We start from the raw sequence: 24573 nt of genomic DNA on the forward strand, positions 1-24573 counted from the left end.
GTGTAAGTATAAATATATTTATACGCATGTGTGTGTGTGTGTGTGTGTGTGTGTGTGTACATTATTTTTTCCATCCCATATAATAAAAAGCCAAGTTGAGAAGTTGAGTGAAAATCTAAAGGCAAATGTGCCTACATATTGATAACCTCATATGTAATACTAATGCATGAGGACAGCAAAATTTCCTTTCAATCTTTTTTTTCCCCCCCCGAGTGCATTGACTCAGCTGAACCTTTTCCAGTTGGAAGGGGGAGCTCTCATATTGATTGTTGGCACTGTGATGAGATAATTCTGCTGAGTGGACACTTTTAAAGCGAGCTGGGTCAGTGGTTCCAGCTGTGTCTTGTCTAATGCAGTTTGTGAACTGTTGACCAAAGTGTTTGCCAGTGTCCTTCAGTGCTTTTTCCTTTAGATTGTAGAAGTCAGTGGAGGTGACAGCTTATGAGCTGTAGATGTCACTGTTAATGAAGATAGATCTCTTTCGAGATAAGTATAGCACTGCAGGATGAGCAAAATAGCTCCTGGGCCTTATTACAGAACTGTCTGTGTTGCAGAGATTATATTTGTAACAGGTATCACTACTGCTGAACTATAGTTACTATAGTGCACCTTAACACTCATGAAAGCATCGGTGTCACAAAGATATTTTCCAAAGGTCTCTGGTGGCGCAAAACAACACAAAAAGAGGAAAACATGGCTCATAATTTGATGTTTGTCAAAGATATTGTGGAGTGAGCAAAGAGGAGGGGAAGAGTTTTCAGAGAGTGCAGTAACCTGTTGGTAATACACAGCAGTGAGGACATTGACAGTCAATTATTGTTTACCCAGGGAAACTGTCCTAACCCTGACGAGTCAGCAGAAGTACTGAGCCCTGCCAGAATAGGAGGCCAAAGCATCTCAGCTCTGCACTGTTCGGAGACGTTATGCGACTGGAAGTTCTTTAAATTGACCACAAAAATGTCTGGTAACACTTTATAAAACTGCCCACGATTTACAGTGGAAGTTCATTGTATGATAAAATACTTACTGGTTCTTACTGGTGGACAGTGGAAGAAATCAAGACTGTAGGGAACAAGTGGACAATTTAAAGGAAAGGGGAAATAAACTATACGATAAGTATTGTAGTAAATACTGGGAACCTGAGAACAACCACACATATTATAACCCACGAACCTTATTATTATTCAAAAGAAATAAAATAAAAATTACTCACATAAAAGATAAGCCATATTTGATCCACCTGCATCTATATTATTACATGACTTTAGTATGTTACAGTATTTCCTCCTCAAATGACAATAGAAACCACAGCTGTGCATTTGAGAAAGGTATGTATGAGCTGCAACTCTGCTGAACAAACATGGCTGCTGCAATGATGAGGTATTGGGCTATAGTACAATGTGTGGCTGTTCTACCCAAGGTTATTAAAACTTTTTCTGAATTTCAGTTTTGTTTCCAGTAACAGGAAACAGGAAAGGCGGGGAGAAAGGGGGGTTGAATGCAGCAAAGGGCCCAGGCTAGATTCAAACCCACGCCGCTGCAGTAAGGATTCAGCCTTGATATGTGGTACATACTCCGTTAAAGTACATTTTATTATCACGCCTGCACGCCAGCGACAGCTGTGGCGCAAGCCATTTTCAGGTCATCCAACTGTCTGCCCGTCCCATTCTTTATTTCAGTAACGCCTTGAGGGAATTTTTTCAAATTTTGTACAAACGTTCAATTGGACTCAAGGATGAAGGACAATGCACCAGGTTAGAGGAACAATTTACAGCATTAGTTATCTGAGAATCTTATTCATATCCAAGAAAAACTGATGTTGTAACTTCAATTTCTCTAACTGAATCAATATCGAATCAAATCGAATCGAATTGAATCGGGAATCGAATTGAATCAAATCAAATTGGGACCTTGTGAATCCGATTTGAATCGATTCAGGAAATCAGAATACCCAGCCCTATGAGGTACAGTTGGAGCGACATGCCATTTTGCACCTTTATGAGGCAAAAACATGCCCCTAAATTTAAATCACTGATTTGCAGCATCATCTGCCTGTACCTTAATCTTATAAAAAAGTACAAACATGTACCCTTTTCTGTCAGCAATGATTTTATACCTTTAAAATTAAAAGCAGGAGAAACTTTGCACTAGATGTGCAAAGTTTTTGAGAGAACATTATTCTGTGAGGCAGGTGTGGGATGTGGGATCCAAAGTGGCAATCAGTTTAGTGCCTTTAAAATTAAACCAAGGTCCAGAGTTATCACCCTACGGACCGTTTCAGAACCTTTTCAGAAAAATGTACCTTTAGGTACAAAAACGACACCCCTTTTCTCTGTGTGTGTGTCGGCGTCTAATATGTTGAGAAGGCTATAAAAGCTGTAGAATGGACTCGCTCAAATTATTGAGGCTGTTCATACATATGGAGTCAGTGATGTTGGCTAAGGTTAAGTTAAACCTCAGACACATAAACAACTTGGGTTACGGCCACGTGCATGGCAATATAATGATTTAAGTCAGGGTTAAAGGACGTTTGGTTGTGTGGTTGAACATATGTTACCTGAGGGAGAGGGAGGGAGAGGGACTGTCTTGTTGACAGTCGTTGTAAAGATTCTTTTGTTTACATATTTTTTTAATAAAGCTGTTAAATATATTAAAAATGTATTTCAGAGCTCAACGAGGATGTACTGTGTGACTTCGGCAGAGCATGATTAGAGAACAAGTCCCATATCCCCAGTTTAGCAATTAACAGACTAGCTGATCATTAACATTAAGCTCCTGAGTCTAATTGTGCAACCTCAAGTTGTCATTTGTTTGGCAAACAAGTTCACTCTAGTGGGAGCACCTCACAGGGGCTCGCCAGCCCTTTACGCAAGTTTTGCGTCAGTAATCAGGACTGTAGGGGATTGGACCAAAATCTGTGTCCAAAACAAACTTTCTGCTTCTGAACCCCAGCGGATGCCACCTCAGCAAGTAACTTTTTTGAAGGCTATCAGACAGAATCAACGCGATTTCCAAACTTTTGGCAACAAGAGTTTTAGTGAAATATTAAATGACAGAGAGAAATCTAAGCTATTTTCAGTGAAATGAATAACAAAAAAATGAGAACACGGGTATAGTAGAGGATGCAATCACACAGACAAAGACAAAGACATAAAGGAATTTAGCACAACTTCAGTGCTGTGTGTTAAATGTCTCATCATCTTGTACGCCCATATTCACCATACCTATGTAATGTAACCAATGAAACCAATGTGACCAGAGATATTTAAAGTTAGTTAAAGTGCCTGGCCTGAACAAACAACATGAAATCAATCTGAAAAACAGCTCCTTCTATGAATGGGCACCACAGCTGGATGAGACAGAGCAACAGCTGGAAAGCTTGAAGAATTAATGTTCTGAGCCCTTTCCTTGTTGACTTTTTATCATCTCCTGATGCAGCTTTCATTAATCTAACATAAGTAAACACAATCATGATACACATGATCATGAAGTAAAACTGACTTATAGCTGACGTAATGTGATCCATGGATGTAACCTCTGTGATGTCACCCAAAGGATTCTGAGGAGCATGTGTTGAGCCGAGACTTACATGCCGTTTGTGGCAAGCATACGTTCGCCCACCTGACACTCAAAGCGATAAGCCCTCAATTATGCATAACTTTGAATCTTAATAAAATTTAAATGGCTGAGTTATATAAAATTCACCCCCGTACAGTTGTCATGAAGGGGGAAATTAGCTAGAGAGACCAAAAGCATTTATTGTACCAGGCAGTAAACATGTTTATTTCTACTGTCAGTTTGGACATTTTATTATGAGAGTCTATGGGGACTGACTCACTTTTGGAGCCAGCGTCAAGCAGCCATTCAAAGAACTGCAGTTTTTAGCATTTCTGCGTTGGAGAGGTTGCCACTTGGCAGCTCTCCATGGTGCAGGGGCATGCAAATGGCCACATAGTGCTCCAGGGTCATTGCTGTCAGGGAAACTGGTGTGATTGTAACATACAGAACATGAAACAGATAATGATACACATCCCAACTTGCACTGTGAATCAGTCCGTGCTGTCAGAGAGTAAGATAATGGCAAAACAGATGTGAAAGGTTGAAAAAAAAAAGGTTATAATGATCAACAAGTTGATGCAGATAAAAATCATCACCAGGATCTGCATGATAATGACCTCCTGTCGTCCAGGAGACTCACCACCAACCAGTGAGTTGTTATCTGCCATTTATTTTCTAAGCAAACAAAAGTTTTTAAGTCACTGCCAAAAGTCAAATCAAGTGTCATACTCTAATGCACCTGTCAATAGAAAATTTGATTTTTGTTACAAAATGATAAAAGTTGGGGAGGTCACATGGACAAGACCAATATAGCAGCTTAACGAGAAGGTTCCAAGAAACTGTACTGTGCTATTTTTCTGAGTAGAACCTCAGTGTTGATATGTCAAAAACTCCTGCAACCAGCAGTGTGATATTTTCACTTGGCCATGCAAGCTTGGTACTAAAACAACTTTGCCAAATCCATTGTGTGACTCGCAACCTAGCCCAATGGCTAATGTAGCAGGAGTCCTAAACAAGCTGAAATTACTCCGAGTGTTCTTCGGAATATTGACACTCGTCAGACTGACATGTTGCATTGATATGCAAGCAGACAAAAGTAAAAAGATTTCCTCCAATTCAATGCATATTAAAGAAGCTGAACGCTGCATACACAATCCATGAGTCTTTTGTTCTTTGGTGTACAATAGGGTCCAAGGGCCAACAAACACTCCTTAGACTTCATCAATGACCAGTTTTGGGGAAACTATTTTGAAAGCTGAATTTTGCAAGCAATTACTTCCCACTGGAAGAAGTTGAACTACAGAAAAGATACCCAAGGGAGAAATCCAGTTTAGTGAACTAAAACTATGTAGAAAGAGTAGTTGAAACTACTTTGTAAAAAAATTATGAAATTGACAATGTAAATTTGATAGGAAATTATAACAAAATATGATACAAAAAAGTCACATGCCAGTTTATTGCAAAAAGTGCCTACTTTTTCACAGGTTTTATGTAAACCAAAAAAATTAAATACCCACTATTCATGGGAAAGTGCTGGAATGTTAGCTTTGGTTTGGTAAACAATAACTGCTCAAGTATGGCCATGATAATTCTTCCTCAGCCTGAGTTTCGGGAGGTTTATCCATGATGATGTCACATTTTTTTTTTAAATTCCAAGAGAAATAGTTTTTCTGTTGCGAACCAAGATGACGAGACATCACACCTGACGGGGTCAAGATACAATTTGTTGATTTGTTGTTGCGAGTTATAAATTGATAAATTATATTTTTGTATATCCTTTTCTTTTAAATATGCCCAGTGCATCACCCCTTTGTTCAGCCCATAGAACTCCAATAATCTAGTTGATTTTATTTACATATTTCACAGTTGATGTTTATTACACCAGTATTCTAAAAGGAAGTTCACACCAAGTTGAAAGTGTATGGTTTAGGAGCACTGATTCTTTGTAAGACACGCTGAGTAGTTCCTCCTCAATATTGTCGATCAGCGTTCCTCAAAATTTCTACTTAATGCATGCCACGCTATTTAGAAAATATTATGCATTTTAGTTGGGGAAATGCTTCGTCAGACAGTGTGTAAACATGTGTATGTTTATGCATCTGTTTGGGTGATGTTGGGTGTCTGTGTGTATGTGCACTTACACTTGAATCATCCTATTTCTATGTTTTTCTTTTTTAAATGTTATGCTCAATAGTCATGAGATAGCGCTAACACATGCGCAAAAGAGATGTGACGCTATAATGACAGGCGACCGAATGAAATGGACCGTTACCATGATTCAAAGTTTTGGTATAATCTATGCACATAAATAACATACAGTAGGTCTGGTTGGTTTTAGACATTATAAAGTTAAATATTATAACTTGTAAAATGTAATTTCTAAAATATGCCTTAAAGTCAAAAGAAAGAAGGAAAGAAAAAAAAAAGAAAGAACATTTCTGATACAAATGGTTTAAATTACTGGACCTCCAGCTGGGCCTCTTTCTCATGCTAACATATACTCACACACAAACAATAGAGAGACAGAAAGAGAGTCAGAAAAAGAGAGAGCGTGATAGAGAGAGAGAGTATTGGTCAAACAACCAAAACAGATCAGGTTCTGAGGCCTGTACATAATTTCTGTCCCTGTTGGCTTTTGCAGATAACACCATATACGCACATTTGCAGGCAGAGTCAACAGATCAATGCTTTTACGCAATGAAATGGCGCTGAGGCCTTACAAATACCCACTGGACATCACAGTTTGCAGTCGTCAAGCAGACTAAAAGATTTCCAGCAGCAAACAAGCTTTTTTCTCTGATTTTACAAAGACAAGGCAACAGTGGGCTGATTAGGTCGTTAGAAATTAGTTCGGACTGCAGAAAATAGAAAACCTGCAATCACCAACTCATTTTACATAGATCATATCAATACTTTCTTCTAGTGCAGCAGATCTAAATAATCTGCAAAATGCAAGCTGTTCGTCAGTGTTCAGTGTGTGCCAGCCGTGCGGCTAGAGGATTTCTGCAAAATCAGACAGACATTTCACTGCTGCGGACCAGCAAGAGTGTTCTGAGGAGAGGAGCAGCCTGCATCCGTGTGCTAAGGTTGGTTATGAATAATGGGCAATGTCGTAGTATGCAGTTGGAGCACAGTCTAGATCTTTGCTGCCTATCAGAGTTTAAGTTTCAGCAACTTTTTCTCCTTGTGTTTGAATAAGCTCTTTTTCAAGTTTCATTTCTTAAACATCACCTGAAAGATTGGCAGGCAAATTCAAACCTTAGGTTTATAACTCACAGCACTACAAAACTTTAAGGTGAAATAACAATGGTCATGACTGTATTAACCCGCATATATCCTTTCCTAATGTGTCTACAGCAGTTCTGAGGGTGTCGTATTCAGCAGCAGGAAAGCTGGAGTCCAGAATTCAGGGGAATGGACAAACACTGCACACATGAGCATAGCACCTTTAAGTGTTGCCCGTGGGCTTTGTGCTGTCCCTTTTACACAGGTGGGTTAATCTCCTATCAGAGACACTGTAATATAATTCATATTTTGTACATGCACAAACTGAAGGAAGATATTAAAATGCTGAATTTACCCCCTTTTACTCTGTTTGTAGCAAGTGGAAAACCTCTCCCATGACTCCCTGATCAGAAGAGCAGCCTCAGTGGTTACAGACAGTTCAAGTACATTCCTCTCCCAGACCACCTTGGCTCTCATAGATGCCCTTACGGATTATTCAAAGGTAGGTTTTCATCTTTTGTGAAACATTTTTCCATATCTTATGATGATGCCAACCTCAATCTGAGATTTTCATCCATCATTGGCAAAAAATATTTTCACAGTATGTGTTAAGAAAAAGTTTAGAAATTTACAAATCCAGACTTTGGGTTGAAGTCATAGGAGTAAAAAACAAAATCTGCTCAGTGCTGTAATTTGATTAGACACTTCTCTGATCATGTGTCATCAACCATGTTTCATTGACATTCTCACAGATACAGTACTTTTTCTCTATGTTTATCATTTTAAGTTGCTCTGTATTTTTCCTGACTGTCTGTCCTGCTTCTGTGTGCTAACAGGCTGTGCACACACGCATTGCTCTCCAAAAACGCTATTTGGCCTCAGTGGGAAAACTGACCCCAGCAGAGGAGGATTTGCTCCAGCAGGCGATCAAAGGCCAGCGTGCAGAGGTTAGTTTCTGCTGTTGTCCCCTTTGGAGAAAAGTCTTTGAAAACAAAACTAAACCGAACTTAAAGCAGTCAGTTTTTCCTACCAGAATTATTACACTTTGCATAAACAACTAAAAAGATATATTTGTGATATAGAGTTTGTCTCATCTCTTTTCACCTGACAGGTTGGGGACAGACTAAATGAGTGCAAACGTTTTGAGTCATCCTGGATCAGTGCTGTCAACTTGTGTAAACTGGTGGCTGAGGCAGCGTACACTTCAGGTGAGTAAAATGTGTGCCTTCATATGCTTTGATATAATGCTACTGCTGTATTTCTAATGATGGAATGATGAAAGGATTAAAATCATGTTTATATCTTAAATATTTATCTAATTGTGTTTGTATCTGTGTGTTCCCAGGAGCTGAACATGCCTCCATCACGGTGAGGACAAACATACAAGTGGCCCAGTTGCAGGTGGAGGAGGCACAGAAAATGTCAGTGGACGCAGAAAAGAAGCTGGCAGAGACTAAAGTAGAAGAGATTCAAAGGATGGCTGAATATGCCGCCTCTTTAGAGGATAGTGAGGAGCATGAGGTGCACGAAGCTTATCTACGAGAGGACTAAGAGAAATAGACAGATGTTGGACAAAAGAAAAAAATAATGCCACAGTGCTGTTCAGTTTATATTGATACAGATTCAACTTGAGCTGTCTACGTGTTATTTCCCTATTTTGTTGCTCTTTCATTTTGAGCCTTAAAGATGTTCACATTTGCATTTAGACCAAGAAAGTGACATATTGAAAAGGGAAAAAAATAAATTGCTAACAAGTCATTTTTTACTATTTCATGAATCATAAGTTTTAGACCATATGTTTCATTAGTGAATGTGAGCTGATTTTAGAGCTTTTGGAAAACGATTATCAAATCTTCAGTATCTATTGTGTGGCAGTTGGGTTTATCTAACATTGGAACAAAATGTTGTTTATTGTATGTTTTTTTTTATAAAAGTATTGTTTGTATCATTGTTTTTTCACTGTTCACATATCAGTTAAAATAAAGTGAATCCATGTCTATTTAATGTAATATAAATGTTGATGGGTCCTTGTTTGTTGCCATTTCATAGAATCCTATTTTATCCATATCATATATCCTAATTTACCATGATATGACTTAGTGGTAGGACAGATCATGGTCAATTCACAACAAGAAGTGCTTAAAGCCAAATCTTATCTGCCTTTGAAATGTTGCCTAAAAAATAATAACTTCTGTAAAAGCAACAAAACTTGATTTAAAGATACAGATAGATATTCAATTTTACATAAAGCACAACTTATGACAAGACGTGAGTGTTAAGTCCCTGGCCGTATCATTGACCTGTGTCCGGATTTTGACTGGACCGCAACAGAGGGGAAGTCTTCCCATTGGCCATTGCTCTTAGAAGTGATTTGGTTCTATTAAGGGGAGTGTTGCCAACTTAGTGCATTTGTCACTATATTTAGAGACTTATATGGCCATATAAGTCACCATATGGCTGGATTGTGTATGGGCATGGGGCTACACTTCTTGTCACAGGCAGTCACCCAGCTGTCCTGGTTTCCCGGCTGCAGGGAAGCAGAGTAGTGCATCCAATACACTCAGCAAGACACACACCGAGCAAGAGAGAGCAGGAGAATGTGGGGGGAGAGAGAAGCCATTGGTAACTGTTTAGATAAAGAAACTAGCAAATCTCATATGTATCTAGTCTAATCTAGTATGTAAATGTCAGCAACTAGAAATGATACAATATGCTTACTGCAGCATGTTAGCACAGCAATAAAAGCCCCCTTAAGAAATAATGGGTTTCTGTCCCATGAATCACTAGTGACCCAGTGATCCATGCAGTGTTAATAATCGGCCCTACAGACTGTTCTGAGACCACAATTCATCATCTTGGGCTCTGTTGTCTTATCCAAAATCCCAAATTTACACTTTAACTATTTAGAAAGTGAATTGCGAACATAGACAGTTACTATTTCAGTTATAGTATGTTTTAATGAAATTTTAATTTCAATAAATTAAATGCAATTTCTGTTAGAAAATTATTATTCTAACTTGTCAAATAATATTTCTTTTAAACAAGCCAATAGAGGCATAGTGTTTCAGTGCTTGAAAGAAATTTTCATCTCTGAGGCCATAAATTAGAGGACTCAGACATCTTGGTGCAAGATTAAACATTATGTAGTTAAAGTATCTGACATTGACAAATAACCTGAAATTAATCTGAAGTACCGAAGTCTCTATGAATGGGCACAGCAGCTGGATGAGACAAAGCAGCAGCTGGAAACCATGAAGAACCACTGTTCTGAGCCCTTTCTTTGATGACTTTTTATCCTCTCCTGATGCAGCTTTGGCCACTTTCATTATTTTAATATAGGAGAAAACAATAATCATGCACATGACCAAGAAGTAGAATTGTTGCACAGCTGAAGTAATATAATCCTGCCATGCATAAAAAGTAAACATTTGCACCGAACATATCTGATATTGTTTATAGAAACTAAGAGACGCTGATGCAAAGAAAGTGGAGAGAATAACGATGCAGGGCACAGAGCTGATGCCATGAATGATGAGAATACAGTGCACAGTTCTGCGTGTTGAGCACAGCTCTCCATGGCGCAGGGGCATGCAAATAGCCACGTAGCGCTCCAGGGTCATTGCTGTCAGAGTAACTGGTGTGACTGTAAGATACAGAAGCACCATAAAAGAAATAATGACACACAACCAAACTTGCATGGTAAAGCGAAAATAGCTCAAGATTAGCAGGATATCAGAGATGAATAACATCAAACTATCTGACAGTAATGTAACAGCAAATAAGATGTAACGTGTTGTTGTGTAGAAGCACTCTTTCTTAAAAAAGGTGACGATGAGCAACAAGTTGATGCAGAGAAAAATCATCACCAGGATCTGCACAATCATGACCTGGTCATTGATCTGTCGTCGCAGAGTCTCACCACCATCCAGTGAGTTGTTATCTGCCATTTATTTTCTAAGAAAACACAAAGTTTTTGAGGCACTGCCAAAAGTGAAATCAAGTGTCATTCTCTAATGCACCTGTCAACAGAAAGTTTGATTTTTGTTACAAAAATCAAAGTCCAATGTCAAGCCTCTCTGAATACAGCAGTTTACCAAACCCTCCATGTTATTCCAAAGATGAATCTCTTCTGCTGAGCTCTGTGCAGCCTTCTGAGAGACGGCTGTGTCTGATGACTTAAAGACTAGTACATCTAAAAATAAAACTCACTGCTCACTACACTGTCATCATCACCACTCACTGCTAGTCACCCTCATTAGCTATCTAAAGTTGGTGCTGCAGAGACCGTGTAGTGACCTCAAGGAGTCATAGAAATTGTTTTTACCAAAGACTTAGGGTGTTTTCACATCTAATGTTTGTTTGCTCTGGTCTGATTCAGTTGCTGAGTTTGTAAACTTGTAGCATTTTCCCCTTGGTTTGGTTTTCTTTCACGTAGAGAAAAACTGAAGTGAACCAGAATGCATCATTACAAACCACATGAGAACGTTTACTTCTGCTTATTGGTCAAATTGTCTGATGGGAGCAGGAACGACACAGGAAGCAGGTTACAGGAAACATCTAGCTCAAACTTGTGAGTTCACCTGCTAGTGGGGTCGGATCCAGTTCAGAACTATTTCACATCAAAAACGAAGCGTTCCTGAGTTCGTTTGGGATCGGACCGAGACCACCTCCTCGAAATGGTCTCGGTGTGATTGTTTTGTTGCGCACCTGAGTGCGATTACTGTTTTCACACCTGCCCAAACGAATCAGGGTTTGGTTTAACCGGACCAAAAAGCACAGGTGTGAAAGCATCCATAGTGTTGTATTATTGTAAAAAGTACAAAGTGTGCTGTTCCTTAAAAAACGAGGATGTTCTATAGAATAAACAATTAGATGATTCATTTCTATGTTAATCATCATTGAGTCATTTTAGCTGTTTACAGCATTACAGATACTCAGTTTTCTCATTATTGTGTCTGATTGGTTATCATCATGGCTTTGCATCATCATTTACAGGTGTAGCCTTGTACAACTTACAGACTGCTTTTTCACAACCATATAAGTTGTCTGTCCCTATCCTCTGATGTGATGCATAGCAGCATCCACTCAAATAATGCCCCTGCGGTGGCAGGCGCATGGACCTTTGTCGTCATAGTTACAATAATAAACATGCGGTTGAGGTTGTGGAATGGTGGCTGCTTCAAACAAGACGCAGATAGCAGTTTCCTTTGTCACAGTCTTGTGTTTTGCGGAGGGATCCACAAAACACACAGGCCTTGGCTCAGGAGATAGAGTGGGTCGTCAACTAATTGGGAGGTCGGTGGTTCTATTCCCAGCTCCTCCAGTTTGCATGTTGAAGTGTCGTCGGGCAAGATATTGAACTGAATTGCCCCCCGATGTATCTTGAGTGAGCTGTACGTTTATCTGTGTGAATGGAGTTTGTAGTGTAAAGAGCAATGTAAGCACAGGCCATTTACCCTCCATCCACTCCAACCTTCACCTAATGCAGACTCTATCGCTCTATACTACATCACCTGACTTCCCCCTCTGCTTCTGTCATACTTACTGCTGCCTAACAATAGAACATAACTATGGTTTGACATAAGCTGCTTGCACTGATGACCAATGAGCATGATTTCACAGGAGAACAGCCTCAGTAAACTGGCAGATAGGGATATAGTGCGCAGTGTAATTCATAGAGAGTAAGTTTGGATCCAACCTTTAGAGTGTCATAGTTGGAGAAGCACAAGTGAAATTAAAAACATTAATAATGGCTCAATTCTCAGTCAAATGGCACATCTACAGTAAATGTGTATGAAACATTTATTAATGTTAATTAGTAAAACCTGTGCTCTTCCAACTATGACTAAGTCAAAATGTCTGATGTGAAAAAGGCCTGTAGGCTCTCACCCACTACAACCCTGAGCAGGACAACTGACAATGGATGGACAGATAATAATACAACATAGGGCTATTTCATTTCAGTGGATGAGAAACATGACTGATAAGAACATACCAAACATGTTTATTACAAAGCAGGTATATTTTAGTCATTTCTGCTGAATGAGGGTATTTGAAACGCAAATGCAACTTAGATACTAAAAGATACCAAATAACCATAAGCTTTTATTGTTAGAACAGCTCTCTTTTTAACACATACCTAACATTAACATTTGTAACTTGGTTATTTGCTGCACAGATTAGCAGCATTTAGAGAGCAAAGACTTGTTAAGTACAGTCATGCAAAATAGACAAGAGCAAGATATAAAAAGTTAAACTGTAGGTTATACTTTACCATCAGACATTTTATTGTATGTGGAGTTAAAGGTTTGTTAACTGTGTTTTCATCATAGGAGTGAACATGTAAGATGGTTAAAACATAGTTAAAACATGCCCCTAAGTCACAAGTAAAGAGAAAAGGAAGTGAGGCTGTTCTCAGTTACTGAACAAGGTGTAGCTTTTCAGTTCAAGAAAAAACTTTTCATCCCTGAGGCCATATATGAGAGGACTCAGGCATCTTGGAGCAAGACTAAACATTATATAGTTAAAGTACCTGACTTGAACGAACAACATGAAATCAATCTGAAGGACAGCTCCTTCTATAAATGGGCACCACAGCTGGACGAGACAGAGCCACAGCTGGAAAGCATGAAGAACCACTGTTCTGAGCCCTTTCCTTGTTGACTTTTTATCATCTCCGGATGCAGCTTTGGCCACTTTCATTATTTTAACATACGTAAACACAATTATGATACACATGATCAAGAAGTAAAACTGACTGATACCTGACCTAATGTGATCCTGCCATGTGTGAACAAAGAATATCTCCATAGAGCATATTTTGAATTGTGTGTAGAAGCTAAGGGAGACTGACGCAAATAAAGTGGAGAGAACAACAGTAATAGTTACAAAGCTGAGACTGTGGATGATGAGGATGCAGTGAATAGTATTGCGTGTGGAGCACAGCTCTCCATGACGCAGGGGCATGCAAATGGCCACATAGCGCTCCAGGGTCATTGCTGTCAGAGTAAATGGTGTGACTGTATAGTACAGGTACAACATGAAACAGATAACAACACACACCCCAACTTGGATTGTGAAGCGAAAATAGCTTAAGATGAGCAGGATATCAGTTACTACTAGTATCATGCTGTCAGACAGTAATGTAACGGCAAATAAGATGTAACGTGTTGTTGTGTAGAAGCACTCTTTCTTAAAAAAGGTGACGATGAGCAACAAGTTGATGCACAGAAAAATCATCACCAGGATCTGCACAATCATGACCTGGTCATTGATCTGTCGTCGCAGAGACTCACCACCATCCAGTGAGTTGTTATCTGCCATTTATTTTCTAAGCAAACACAAAGTTTTTTAGGCACTGCCAAAAGTAAAATCAAGTGTCATTCTCTAATGCACCTGTCAACAGAAAGTTTGATTTTTGTTACAAAAATCAAAGTCCAATGTCAAGCCTCTCTGAATACAGCAGTTTACCAAACCTTCCATGTTATTCCAAAGATGAATCTCTTCTGCTGAGCTCTGTGCAGCCTTCTGAGAGACGGCTGTGTCTGATGACTTAAAGACTAGTACATCTAAAACTAAAACTCACTGCTCACTACACTGTCGTCATCACCACTCACTGCTAGTCACCCTCATTAGCTATCTAAAGTTGGTGCTGCAGAGACCGTGTAGTGACCTCAAGGAGTCATAGAAATAGTTTTTACCAAAGACTTAATGTTGTAAGTGTACAAAGTTTACTGTTTCTCTCATAGATGATTAATTACTATGTTGATCATCACTGAGTCATCTTAGTTATTATTACTGTCATTCACTTATGCTGTTCGCATTACAGATGCTCATTATTGTAAAAAGTACAAAGTGTACTGATTCTTAAAAATGCAAATGCTCTACAGACGAAACAATTGGATAAATATTAATTCAGACAAAAGCTGTTTAGAGTATTACAGATGCTCAGTTTTCTCATTCTTGTGTCTGAAAAGTTTGTAATTACAAACAAAAGCCAAAATATCTGATAATATTGTAATCCTTACAATCAAAATTAACTAAAATTTACCTAATTTAAACACCTCTATGCATAAAATTTGGCATTTCCCATTTAATGTAATAAAATACTCCACATCTATGTTGTTAGAATATATGACAGATCTTCAGCTGTGTTACATACATGGCGTTTGCATCATCAGCCCTTGTGAGTGTGGCATTTTGTGTATACAAATTATATTCATTATTGTACCCTTATCATTTTGGATTGTAATTCATTCCATATTCATTATTTTCTAAATATGAGTTGTTTTTTAATTTGTAAAATATTGCAGATATTTTTTATGTTATGTAAGAACATTGTTATTCAAGTCTGATAAAAATCATCCAAATGACTATAAGTTCTTTCTGTTGTGACCTCCAGCTGGTCCTCTTTCTCATGCATGCACACTGCATGCAATAGAGACAGTGTTGGTCAAACAACCAAAACAGATCAGGTTCTGAGGCCTGTACGTAATTTCTGTCCCTGTTGGCTTTTGCAGATAACACCAAATACGCACATTTGCAGGCAGAGTCAACAGATCAATGCTTTTACGTAATGAAATGGCGCTGAGGCCTTACAAATACCCACTGGACATCACAGTTTGCAGTCATCAAGCAGACTGAAAGATTTCCAGCAGCAAACAAGCTTTTTTCTCTGATTTTACAAAGACAAGGCAACAGTGGGCTGATTAGGTCGTTAGAAATTAGTTCGGACTGCAGAAAATAGAAAACCTGCAATCACCAACTCATTTTACATAGATCATATCAATACTTTCTTCTAGTGCAGCAGATTTAAATAATCTGCAAAATGCAAGCTGTTCGTCAGTGTTCAGTGTGTGCCAGCCGTGCGGCTAGAGGATTTCTGCAAAATCAGACAGACATTTCACTGCTGCGGACCAGCAAGAGTGTTCTGAGGAGAGGAGCAGCCTGCATCCGTGTGCTAAGGTTGGTTATGAATAATGGGCAATGTCGTAGTATGCAGTTGGAGCACAGTCTAGATCTTTGCTGCCTATCAGAGTTTAAGTTTCAGCAACTTTTTCTCCTTGTGTTTGAATAAGCTCTTTTTCAAGTTTCATTTCTTAAACATCACCTGAAAGATTGGCAGGCAAATTCAAACCTTAGGTTTATAACTCACAGCACTACAAAACTTTAAGGTGAAATAACAATGGTCATGACTGTATTAACCCGCATATATCCTTTCCTAATGTGTCTACAGCAGTTCTGAGGGTGTCGTATTCAGCAGCAGGAAAGCTGGAGTCCAGAATTCAGGGGAATGGACAAACACTGCACACATGAGCATAGCACCTTTAAGTGTTGCCCGTGGGCTTTGTGCTGTCCCTTTTACACAGGTGGGTTAATCTCCTATCAGAGACGCTGTAATATAATTCATATTTTGTACATGCACAAACTGAAGGAAGATATTAAAATGCTGAATTTACCCCCTTTTACTCTGTTTGTAGCAAGTGGAAAACCTCTCCCATGACTTCCTGATCAGAAGAGCAGCCTCAGTGGTTACAGACAGTTCAAGTACATTCCTCTCCCAGACCACCTTGGCTCTCATAGATGCCCTTACGGATTATTCAAAGGTAGGTTTTCATCTTTTGTGAAACATTTTTCCATATCTTATGATGATGCCAACCTCAATCTGAGATTTTCATCCATCATTGGCAAAAAATATTTTCACAGTATGTGTTAAGAAAAAGTTTAGAAATTTACAAATCCAGACTTTGGGTTGAAGTCATAGGAGTAAAAAACAAAATCTGCTCAGTGCTGTAATTTGATTAGACACTTCTCTGATCATGTGTCATCAACCATGTTTCATTGACATTCTCACAGATACAGTACTTTTTCTCTATGTTTATCATTTTAAGTTGCTCTGTATTTTTCCTGACTGTCTGTCCTGCCTCTGTGTGCTAACAGGCTGTGCACACACGCATTGCTCTCCAAAAACGCTATTTGGCCTCAGTGGGAAAACTGACCCCAGCAGAGGAGGATTTGCTCCAGCAGGCGATCAAAGGCCAGCGTGCAGAGGTTAGTTTCTGCTGTTGTCCCCTTTGGAGAAAAGTCTTTGAAAACAAAACTAAACCGAACTTAAAGCAGTCAGTTTTTCCTACCAGAATTATTACACTTTGCATAAACAACTAAAAAGATATATTTGTGATATAGAGTTTGTCTCATCTCTTTTCACCTGACAGGTTGGGGACAGACTAAATGAGTGCAAACGTTTTGAGTCATCCTGGATCAGTGCTGTCAACTTGTGTAAACTGGTGGCTGAGGCAGCGTACACTTCAGGTGAGTAAAATGTGTGCCTTCATATGCTTTGATATAATGCTACTGCTGTATTTCTAATGATGGAATGATGAAAGGATTAAAATCCTGTATATATTTTAAATATTTATCTATTTGTGTTTGTATCTGTGTGTTCCCAGGAGCTGAACATGCCTCCATCACGGTGAGGACAAACATACAAGTGGCCCAGTTGCAGGTGGAGGAGGCACAGAAAATGTCAGTGGACGCAGAAAAGAAGCTGGCAGAGACTAAAGTAGAAGAGATTCAAAGGATGGCTGAATATGCCGCCTCTTTAGAGGATAGTGAGGAGCATGAGGTGCACGAAGCTTATCTACGAGAGGACTAAGAGAAATAGACAGATGTTGGACAAAAACAGGGAAGAAAAAAAAGTCTAAGTCAACGTGCTGTTGATTTCACTGCGATACAGATTCAACTTCAAAAGCTATGAGCTGTCTAAAGTTTATTTCCCTATTATGTCTATGTTCCTTTTTTAACCTGTAAGATGTTTACATGTTTACATTTATACAAAGAAAATCTAATATTGAAAAGGGAAAGAAATAAATTGCTAATTCTTTACTATTTCATAAATCACTATTTAAGAGCATATTTGATCAATGTGAGCTTGAAAATGATTATCAAATCTTCAGTATATACTGATTGTGTGGCAGTGGGTTTTATCCAGCATCCAAACAAAATGTTGTTTATTGTATGTTTTGTTGTAACGAAGACAGTCTTTTTATAAAAATATTGTTTGCCTCTGTTTTTTCACTGTTCATATAATGGTAAAAAAATAAAAGGAAGCTAAATGTATTTAATTTAAAATACATATGTTGATGGGTCCTTGTTTGCTGCTATATCATATAATAGATATTCTAACAATAATCTATGAGACGAATGCACAATGCCTCATCAATATGATCAATACAAACAGCACAGAAATTCTATAAAGATGCATTACTTAAGCAGGAGGTTGAAGCAACTGTTGCATCTGGATATACAGGATGTCTTTGTCCGAGTAACCTTACCAAAAGCTCTTTCAATAACTGTGTGCTCATGATCTCATCTTTCCAGTTCCTGTCTCAGTTGTCCTGTCTGTTGAGGCACCAGTTAGAGCTTTAGCTTGTTGAGGTGGGGAGACTCCTTCACCTTGGGGTTCAGATATGGCAGGCCTTTCCTTCTGAGTTTGTCTCTTTTGTCCATGTTAATATTAACGTCCCCCAGCAATGGTCTCTCTAGGACTCTATCTAAACACTCGTCAGAGCCCTTGTGTATGTATGTGTGTGTGTGTATGTATGTATTTGTTTATTCGACACCTGACATCATTAGATTCAACAGATTGACCCAACATGAGATGGACTCTCATCTGACTTCGAGCCAGGGCCACGCCCTACAACACACAAAAAGGCCAAAATACTGTTTATGCCTTTCACAAAAAATACAAGGAAATTTTAAAGCCACGCAATTTAAGCTGTGGCAATCCTGAGGCATACATTACCGCCAGTATATTATGAGTCAACAATCAAATATGTGTATTTTACATGTTTACCTATTCACAATCGCCCACTAAAATATGCAGATAATATTAATTGTAAGAATTTATGGTGTATTATTTCTGTAATATCACACCTTATATTATAGTGTAAAAGGATTTGACATACTATATAGCAGCTTGGAGATGCACATGTACATTGACATGTCACCAAGCCTTGTGATGTTGAATGATCACTCAGTCTGTAAAGATTGATTTAAAAACAGAAACTCTGTACATACTTTAAGTATATTAAACAGCAGGTGTCTTTTTCGCTTGGTCTTGTAGTTTTAATAACGTGCATCTCATAAATTTTCCATATGTTTTGCAAAACAAACAAATCATAGAACATTTTAAATAATATACATATATTAACAGTAATGGCACAGAGAGCACCTATGAGGTATAGCAGCATTTACTGTAAACACAGTCTTCCTTAAGAAGTAAGCCCCTACCTCTCATGAATTGTTACTAGGCTGAAATGCTACAGGGGTCCATAATCCCTAATAATAATAACAGAAACAAATTAACCAATTGAGGCAGCATTTGACCAACAATTCTACCACTACTGCTCCGCGAGGTGAAACGTTTTGGTCAACAGAGTCTGGTTGCGGTATAACAGCTGCTTCTGGTCAAACAAAAATGATCTATCTCTTTAAGAATCCTTTCTATGATGCTGTCCCTCATAATAACAATCTCAGGCTGTCAGTGGCAAAAACAAGCACTTAAGTGGATTTACTCTGACTATTGTTTACATTGCCATTCTTGCTCAATACTGCACCAATTCCAAAGATTTTTGTTCCTTTCAATCATTTACACCAGAAAACATGGGAAAATAAGGTCCCAAGGTCCAATAATTGTCATTTTACTATTTAGAAAATGAATTACAAACATACAGAGTTATTTCCAATATGTTTTAATGAAATTAGAATTTAGTAAATGAAATGCAATGTGAATTTCGGTTAGAAGATTATTAGTCTAACTTATCAAATAACATTTCTTTTAAACAGGCCAATGGAGGTATAGTTTTTCAGTGCTTGTGAAAAAATTTCATCTCTGAGGCCATAAATGAGAGGACTCAGACATCTTGGTGAAAGAAAAAACATTATGTAATTAAAGTACCTGACTTGAACGAACAACATGAAATTAATCTGAAGTATCCAAGCCTCTATAAATGGGCACAGCAGCTGGATGAGACACAACAGCAGCTGGAAACCATGAAGAACCACTGTTCTGAGTCCTTTCCATGTTGACTTTTTATCCTCTCCTGATGCAGCTTTGGCCACTTTCATTATTTTAATGTAGGCGACAACAATAATTATGCACATGACCAAGAAGTAGAATTGTTGTACAGCAGACCTAATATGATCCTGCCACACATGAACGCTAAACATTTCTAATGAACATATCTGATATTGTTTGTAGAAACTAAGGGATACTGATGCAAAGAACATGGAGAGAATAACGATGCAGGGCACAGAGCTGATGCCATGAACAATGAGAATACAGTGCACAGTTCTGCGTGTGGAGCACAGCTCTCCATGGTGCAGGGGCATGCAAATAGCCACGTAGCGCTCCAGGGTCATTGCTGTCAGAGTAACTGGTGTGAGTACAGAGCACAAAACCACAAAAATAGAGATAATGACACACAACCAAACTTGCATGGTAAAGCGAAAATAGCTCAAGATTAGCAGGATATCAGAGATGAATAACATCAAACTATCTGACAGTAATGTAACAGCAAATAAGATGTAACGTGTTGTTGTGTAGAAGCACTCTTTCTTAAAAAAGGTGACGATGAGCAACAAGTTGATGCAGAGAAAAATCATCACCAGGATCTGCACAATCATGACCTGGTCATTGATCTGTCGTCGCAGAGACTCACCACCATCCAGTGAGTTGTTATCTGCCATTTATTTTCTAAGCAAACACAAGTTTTTGAGGCACTGCCAAAAGTGAAATCAAGTGTCATTCTCTAATGCACCTGTCAACAGAAAGTTTGATTTTTGTTACAAAAATCAAAGTCCAATGTCAAGCCTCTCTGAATACAGCAGTTCACCAAACCCTCCATGTTATTCCAAAGATGAATTTCTTCTTCTGAGCTCTGTGCCGCCTTCTGAGAGACGGCTGTGTCTGATGACTTAAAGACTAGTACATCCAAAAATGAAACTCACTGCTCACTACTCTGTCGTCATCACCACTTACTGTTGTCCTGCTCATTAGCAATGTGTTGTTAGTGCTGCAGAGACTATGAAGTGACCTCTAGGAGTCATGATTTGTTTTATTGCTTTCTGCCTGCTTCACAGTTGCACCCAGATGTTAAGGCTTGAATCAGCTAATCTCCAGCTTGCACTCCAGTCAGCTGGCCCCTGGCCTGCTTGCCACCAGTCTGCACTCGTTGGGTAACCTTTGCCTCGCCTCCTACGTTCTTGTCTCCAGTCTGCTCAGCTAGCCCTCCAATCCTATCCTGAACCCGAAAACCTTGAACAGTCCCCTTTTCTTGGGTCTCGCCATTTTGAAGGGAGGTATGTAGGGGTTGGGGGTCCCTGGAAAGAAATGTGGGTCTTCCCGCATAGACTCAGCTGCTGAGCTCCAAAGAAACTCTATCTGTTGCCTCAGAGATTCATCTGCCCAAGGCCACAGAGCCTCTGATGCACAGTGATTCAGAGCCTGCCCTGCCATAATCAATGCCCAGCTAGACCCTGAGTAGACCGTCCCCACCAATGTCTTCTCTGTTCCTACACTGGGGGTCCTAGCCAATTGGACAACATCTGATTTCCCCAATTTAACTATTTACAGGAGAACCTGATGTCTTACTTTGAATCATTTATTGAAGGTTGCTCAATCAAGGAGAAAAGAGATGAGCAATATAAGCCTATTATGTTGTTATCCTTATGCCATGTCACACTTACTAAATGGTCAAATCAGGTTATTCTTCATGGAACCATACAACACCCATGCATGTGTTAAGACTTTTGGATAGGTAATTCTAAACATTAAATCACATTTCCCTAAATAATATTGTCTGTAACTATAAAATAATTTTGTCCTTTTTAGAGAAGATGTGTGTGAATCATGACCCTGTGGGTGTTACGGTTTGGGGATGTAATGTGTAGTGGACATACCTGACTTGGCATCAGTCACAAGCCATTAAAGATGTTCATAGTAAGGACAGGTCGAGTTATGGACCCATAAATGTGACCTTCTTACTCTTCTCACCATCAAACTATTAAATTGATAGGAAACAAAGAGAAAGGATGCTTCTGTCACAAACAGACCAGCTTTTAGCTCATCAGAGAGATGTATCAGACCATGGGTCAAATGGTCAGCTCCAGAGGATCAACAAATAGACTTTGAAGTAAAATTGGAGTAAACAACCAGAATCTCCATTTTGTAACAGTGAGACTCTTTACCGAAATGTAAAATAACGAAATGTAATATATAGATTTGAAGACAATATCCTTCATGTGACCATACTGTCAGCATCCTTCACACAATGTAACAGACATTATGGACATTCACAGTGTCTTTATCACTACTATTATAGTGAAAGGGCTGCTATGTAATCCACATTTATTTACCATTAAACTTCAGGATCGATTAACCACTTTGCATTATGTTAAATTAAGATTTTGAAGGATGTAATATGAGTGGAGTTTCAGCAAAGGGTCTGCAGCTACAGAGCAACTCACAGTGGGCGAGGTATTAATATTTTGCTCATGACCTGGCTGATGTCGAAAAAAATTATTGTTTTAACCACTAAAAAATCATTTGTAGACATAGTAACATTAGTAGTACCATTTAGTAGTATAGCAATTGCCCAATTCATTGCACAGTTCATTTTATCAGCTGTTGCTTGTTCTGCTCCAATTTCCATCTTAATGGTTATCAGAAATATACTCAGTAGTTAGCAGTATACTTAATAAATCTTTTTATTTAAACTCAGTCATTGTCCTGTTATGTTCCTTTGGAGTAGAAACTGGAATCGAGAAGTAATCAGTCAAGATCATATTAATCAATAATTCAAAAGCCAACTTCAACAACCCTCAATCCCACCAGCTTAATTAAATTACTTCTTGAAGATTTTTGACTACAGTTTACATAGACAAAGTTGACAAACAACTATCTACAGTATACTATATATATCACTGCAGGACTGACAGTAAGATTACCCAGTTTATAAATCAGCAATATAGACAAAGTGATGTTTAATTAAATTACATGCTGCATCTTCCATCTAAAGCCAAAGGTGCTAAACTATTTATAAAAACTTCATGACTGATGGCTGCTAAGAACCTCACTGATTAGTCTAATTATTCAAGCAGTCAACCGTTAAGCTCATTCAACATCTATACTTGTCATTGATGAACAATTACATACAAACAGTGACTAACTGTTACTATCATTCAAATGTCAAATAATATTTCTTTTGCACAAGCCAAAGGAGACATAGTTTTTCAGTGCATGAAAGAAAACTTCATCTCTGAGGCCATAAATAAGAGGACTCAGACATCTTGGTGCAAGAAAAAACATTACGTAGTTAGCGTACCTGACATTATAAAATAAAATATAATCAATCTGAAACAAAGCAGCTTCTATGAACGGGCACCACAGCTCGATGAGACAGAGCAGCAGCTGAAAACCATGAAGAGCCACTGTTCTGAGCCCTTTCTTTGATGACTTTTTATCTTCTCCTGATGCAGCTTTGGCCACTTTCATTATTTTAACATAACAGAAAACAAGGATGATGCACATAATCAAGAATTGGAGTTGATATACAGCTGATCTAAGATGTTGCTGCCATATGTAAAACATAAACACCTGCACTGAACATAACTGATATTGTTTGTAAAAGCTCAGGGATGCTGATACAAAGAAGGTGGAGAGAATAACAATGCAGGGCACAGAGCTGAGGCAATGGATGATGAGGATGCAGTGAATAGTATTGCGTGTGGAGCACAGCTCTCCATGGCGCAGGGGCATGCAAATGGCCACATAGCGCTCAAGGGTCATTGCTGTCAGAGTAACTGGCGTGACTGTAACATACACAAGTACCACTACACAGATAATGATACACAACCAAACCTGAATAGTAATATCAAACTGGATGAAGATAACAAGGATATTAGACATCAATAACAGCAAACTATCTGACAGTAATGTAACAGCAAATAGGATGTAGCGTGTAGTTGTGTAGAAGCACTCTTTTGTGAAAAAGGTGACGATGAGCAACAAGTTGATGCAGAGAAAAATTATCACCAGGATCTGCACAGTAACAATCTGGTCTTTGATCTGATAGTGCAAGGACTCACCACCAGGCAGTGAATTGTTATCTGCCATATATCTGATTTCTAAGCAAACACAGAGGAAGTTTTAGCCAGTGCAATAAGTCCGTTAAAGAAACAAAATGATGTATGTCCAATTTCAATCTTCTGTGAAGTGATACAATTGTGGATCAATACAGCCGTTTCCCAAATCCTCTATGCTGTTTCAGAGAGTAATATTGTCTGCTGAGCTCTGTGCAGCCTTCTAAGAGGGCTGTGCATGATGATGACTTTAAAGGCTAGAACATCCAAAAATAACACCAGATGAAACTTCACTTCACCAGTGTTGTCTTCGCCACATAAAACTCTAGTAGTCTCTCTTATTGGCTGTCTGTAGTTACATAGACGGAGTACTGCATATTCTAAAGTGACCTCAGAAGTTATGCTCATTCAATTTACTTCCAAAAGAGTATTATTATTCAATAGGTCCTGTTTTCCTAAAATTATTAATCACAAGTTGTGACTAAGAGTAAAGGCCTATGCATATCTTCTATTTAAACATGACTTCGAACACTTTTACAAACAATCTGCTTATCATGATTTGTGACTCTTTTAGTCGGACAGAATTATTCTAATTACTAATTTTGAGTTGGCCTTGAAATTACTTTTATGAAGGGTTTAATGGCAATA

The 24573-nt window shown here is 38.6% G+C and overlaps 6 protein-coding genes across 6 annotated transcripts; 2 read left to right on the plus strand and 4 right to left on the minus strand.

The window, feature by feature from the left end:
• Positions 1-6298: 6298 nt before the first annotated feature.
• LOC130167693 (diablo IAP-binding mitochondrial protein-like) lies at positions 6299-8798 on the plus strand. The gene is made up of 6 exons (XM_056374114.1): positions 6299-6644; positions 6916-7048; positions 7160-7285; positions 7620-7730; positions 7895-7991; positions 8129-8798. The coding sequence occupies exons 1-6, from the start codon at positions 6508-6510 to the stop codon at positions 8332-8334; spliced, it is 810 nt and encodes a 269-aa protein (XP_056230089.1). The 5' UTR covers positions 6299-6507; the 3' UTR covers positions 8335-8798.
• Positions 8799-9803: 1005 nt separating this feature from the next.
• Positions 9804-10730, minus strand: LOC130167753 (odorant receptor 131-2-like). Its single transcript, XM_056374238.1, has one exon. The coding sequence runs from the start codon at positions 10728-10730 to the stop codon at positions 9804-9806; it is 927 nt and encodes a 308-aa protein (XP_056230213.1).
• A 2467-nt stretch (positions 10731-13197) lies between these two features.
• Positions 13198-14106, minus strand: LOC130167754 (odorant receptor 131-2-like). Its single transcript, XM_056374239.1, has one exon. It carries the CDS (start codon positions 14104-14106, stop codon positions 13198-13200), a length of 909 nt encoding a protein of 302 aa, XP_056230214.1.
• A 1303-nt stretch (positions 14107-15409) lies between these two features.
• Positions 15410-17915, plus strand: LOC130167694 (diablo IAP-binding mitochondrial protein-like). Its single transcript, XM_056374115.1, has 6 exons — positions 15410-15747; positions 16019-16151; positions 16263-16388; positions 16723-16833; positions 16998-17094; positions 17232-17915. The coding sequence occupies exons 1-6, from the start codon at positions 15611-15613 to the stop codon at positions 17435-17437; spliced, it is 810 nt and encodes a 269-aa protein (XP_056230090.1). The 5' UTR covers positions 15410-15610; the 3' UTR covers positions 17438-17915.
• Positions 17916-19605: 1690 nt separating this feature from the next.
• Positions 19606-20532, minus strand: LOC130167757 (odorant receptor 131-2-like). The gene has a single exon (XM_056374241.1). The coding sequence runs from the start codon at positions 20530-20532 to the stop codon at positions 19606-19608; it is 927 nt and encodes a 308-aa protein (XP_056230216.1).
• A 2500-nt stretch (positions 20533-23032) lies between these two features.
• On the minus strand, positions 23033-23959 carry LOC130167758 (odorant receptor 131-2-like). The gene has a single exon (XM_056374242.1). It carries the CDS (start codon positions 23957-23959, stop codon positions 23033-23035), a length of 927 nt encoding a protein of 308 aa, XP_056230217.1.
• Positions 23960-24573: the final 614 nt, after the last annotated feature.

This window comes from Seriola aureovittata, chromosome 4, assembly GCF_021018895.1.
Source record: "Seriola aureovittata isolate HTS-2021-v1 ecotype China chromosome 4, ASM2101889v1, whole genome shotgun sequence".
Classification (NCBI taxonomy): Eukaryota; Metazoa; Chordata; class Actinopteri; order Carangiformes; family Carangidae; genus Seriola; species Seriola aureovittata.

What these genes read in the sequence shown, in the direction of transcription:
- LOC130167693 (XM_056374114.1), top strand. Translation starts at nt 6,508, where the DNA reads ATGCAAGCTGTTCGTCAGTGTTCAGTGTGTGCCAGCCGTGCGGCTAGA. An exon ending in GCCTGCATCCGTGTGCTAAG is followed by an intron (nt 6,645 to 6,915) that starts GTTGGTTATGAA and finishes ATGTGTCTACAG; the next exon opens with CAGTTCTGAGGGTGTCGTAT. An exon ending in TCAAAGGCCAGCGTGCAGAG is followed by an intron (nt 7,731 to 7,894) that starts GTTAGTTTCTGC and finishes TTCACCTGACAG; the next exon opens with GTTGGGGACAGACTAAATGA.
- LOC130167753 (XM_056374238.1), bottom strand. Translation starts at nt 10,730, where the DNA reads ATGGCAGATAACAACTCACTGGATGGTGGTGAGACTCTGCGACGACAG.
- LOC130167754 (XM_056374239.1), bottom strand. Translation starts at nt 14,106, where the DNA reads ATGGCAGATAACAACTCACTGGATGGTGGTGAGTCTCTGCGACGACAG.
- LOC130167694 (XM_056374115.1), top strand. Translation starts at nt 15,611, where the DNA reads ATGCAAGCTGTTCGTCAGTGTTCAGTGTGTGCCAGCCGTGCGGCTAGA. An exon ending in GCCTGCATCCGTGTGCTAAG is followed by an intron (nt 15,748 to 16,018) that starts GTTGGTTATGAA and finishes ATGTGTCTACAG; the next exon opens with CAGTTCTGAGGGTGTCGTAT. An exon ending in TCAAAGGCCAGCGTGCAGAG is followed by an intron (nt 16,834 to 16,997) that starts GTTAGTTTCTGC and finishes TTCACCTGACAG; the next exon opens with GTTGGGGACAGACTAAATGA.
- LOC130167757 (XM_056374241.1), bottom strand. Translation starts at nt 20,532, where the DNA reads ATGGCAGATAACAACTCACTGGATGGTGGTGAGTCTCTGCGACGACAG.
- LOC130167758 (XM_056374242.1), bottom strand. Translation starts at nt 23,959, where the DNA reads ATGGCAGATAACAATTCACTGCCTGGTGGTGAGTCCTTGCACTATCAG.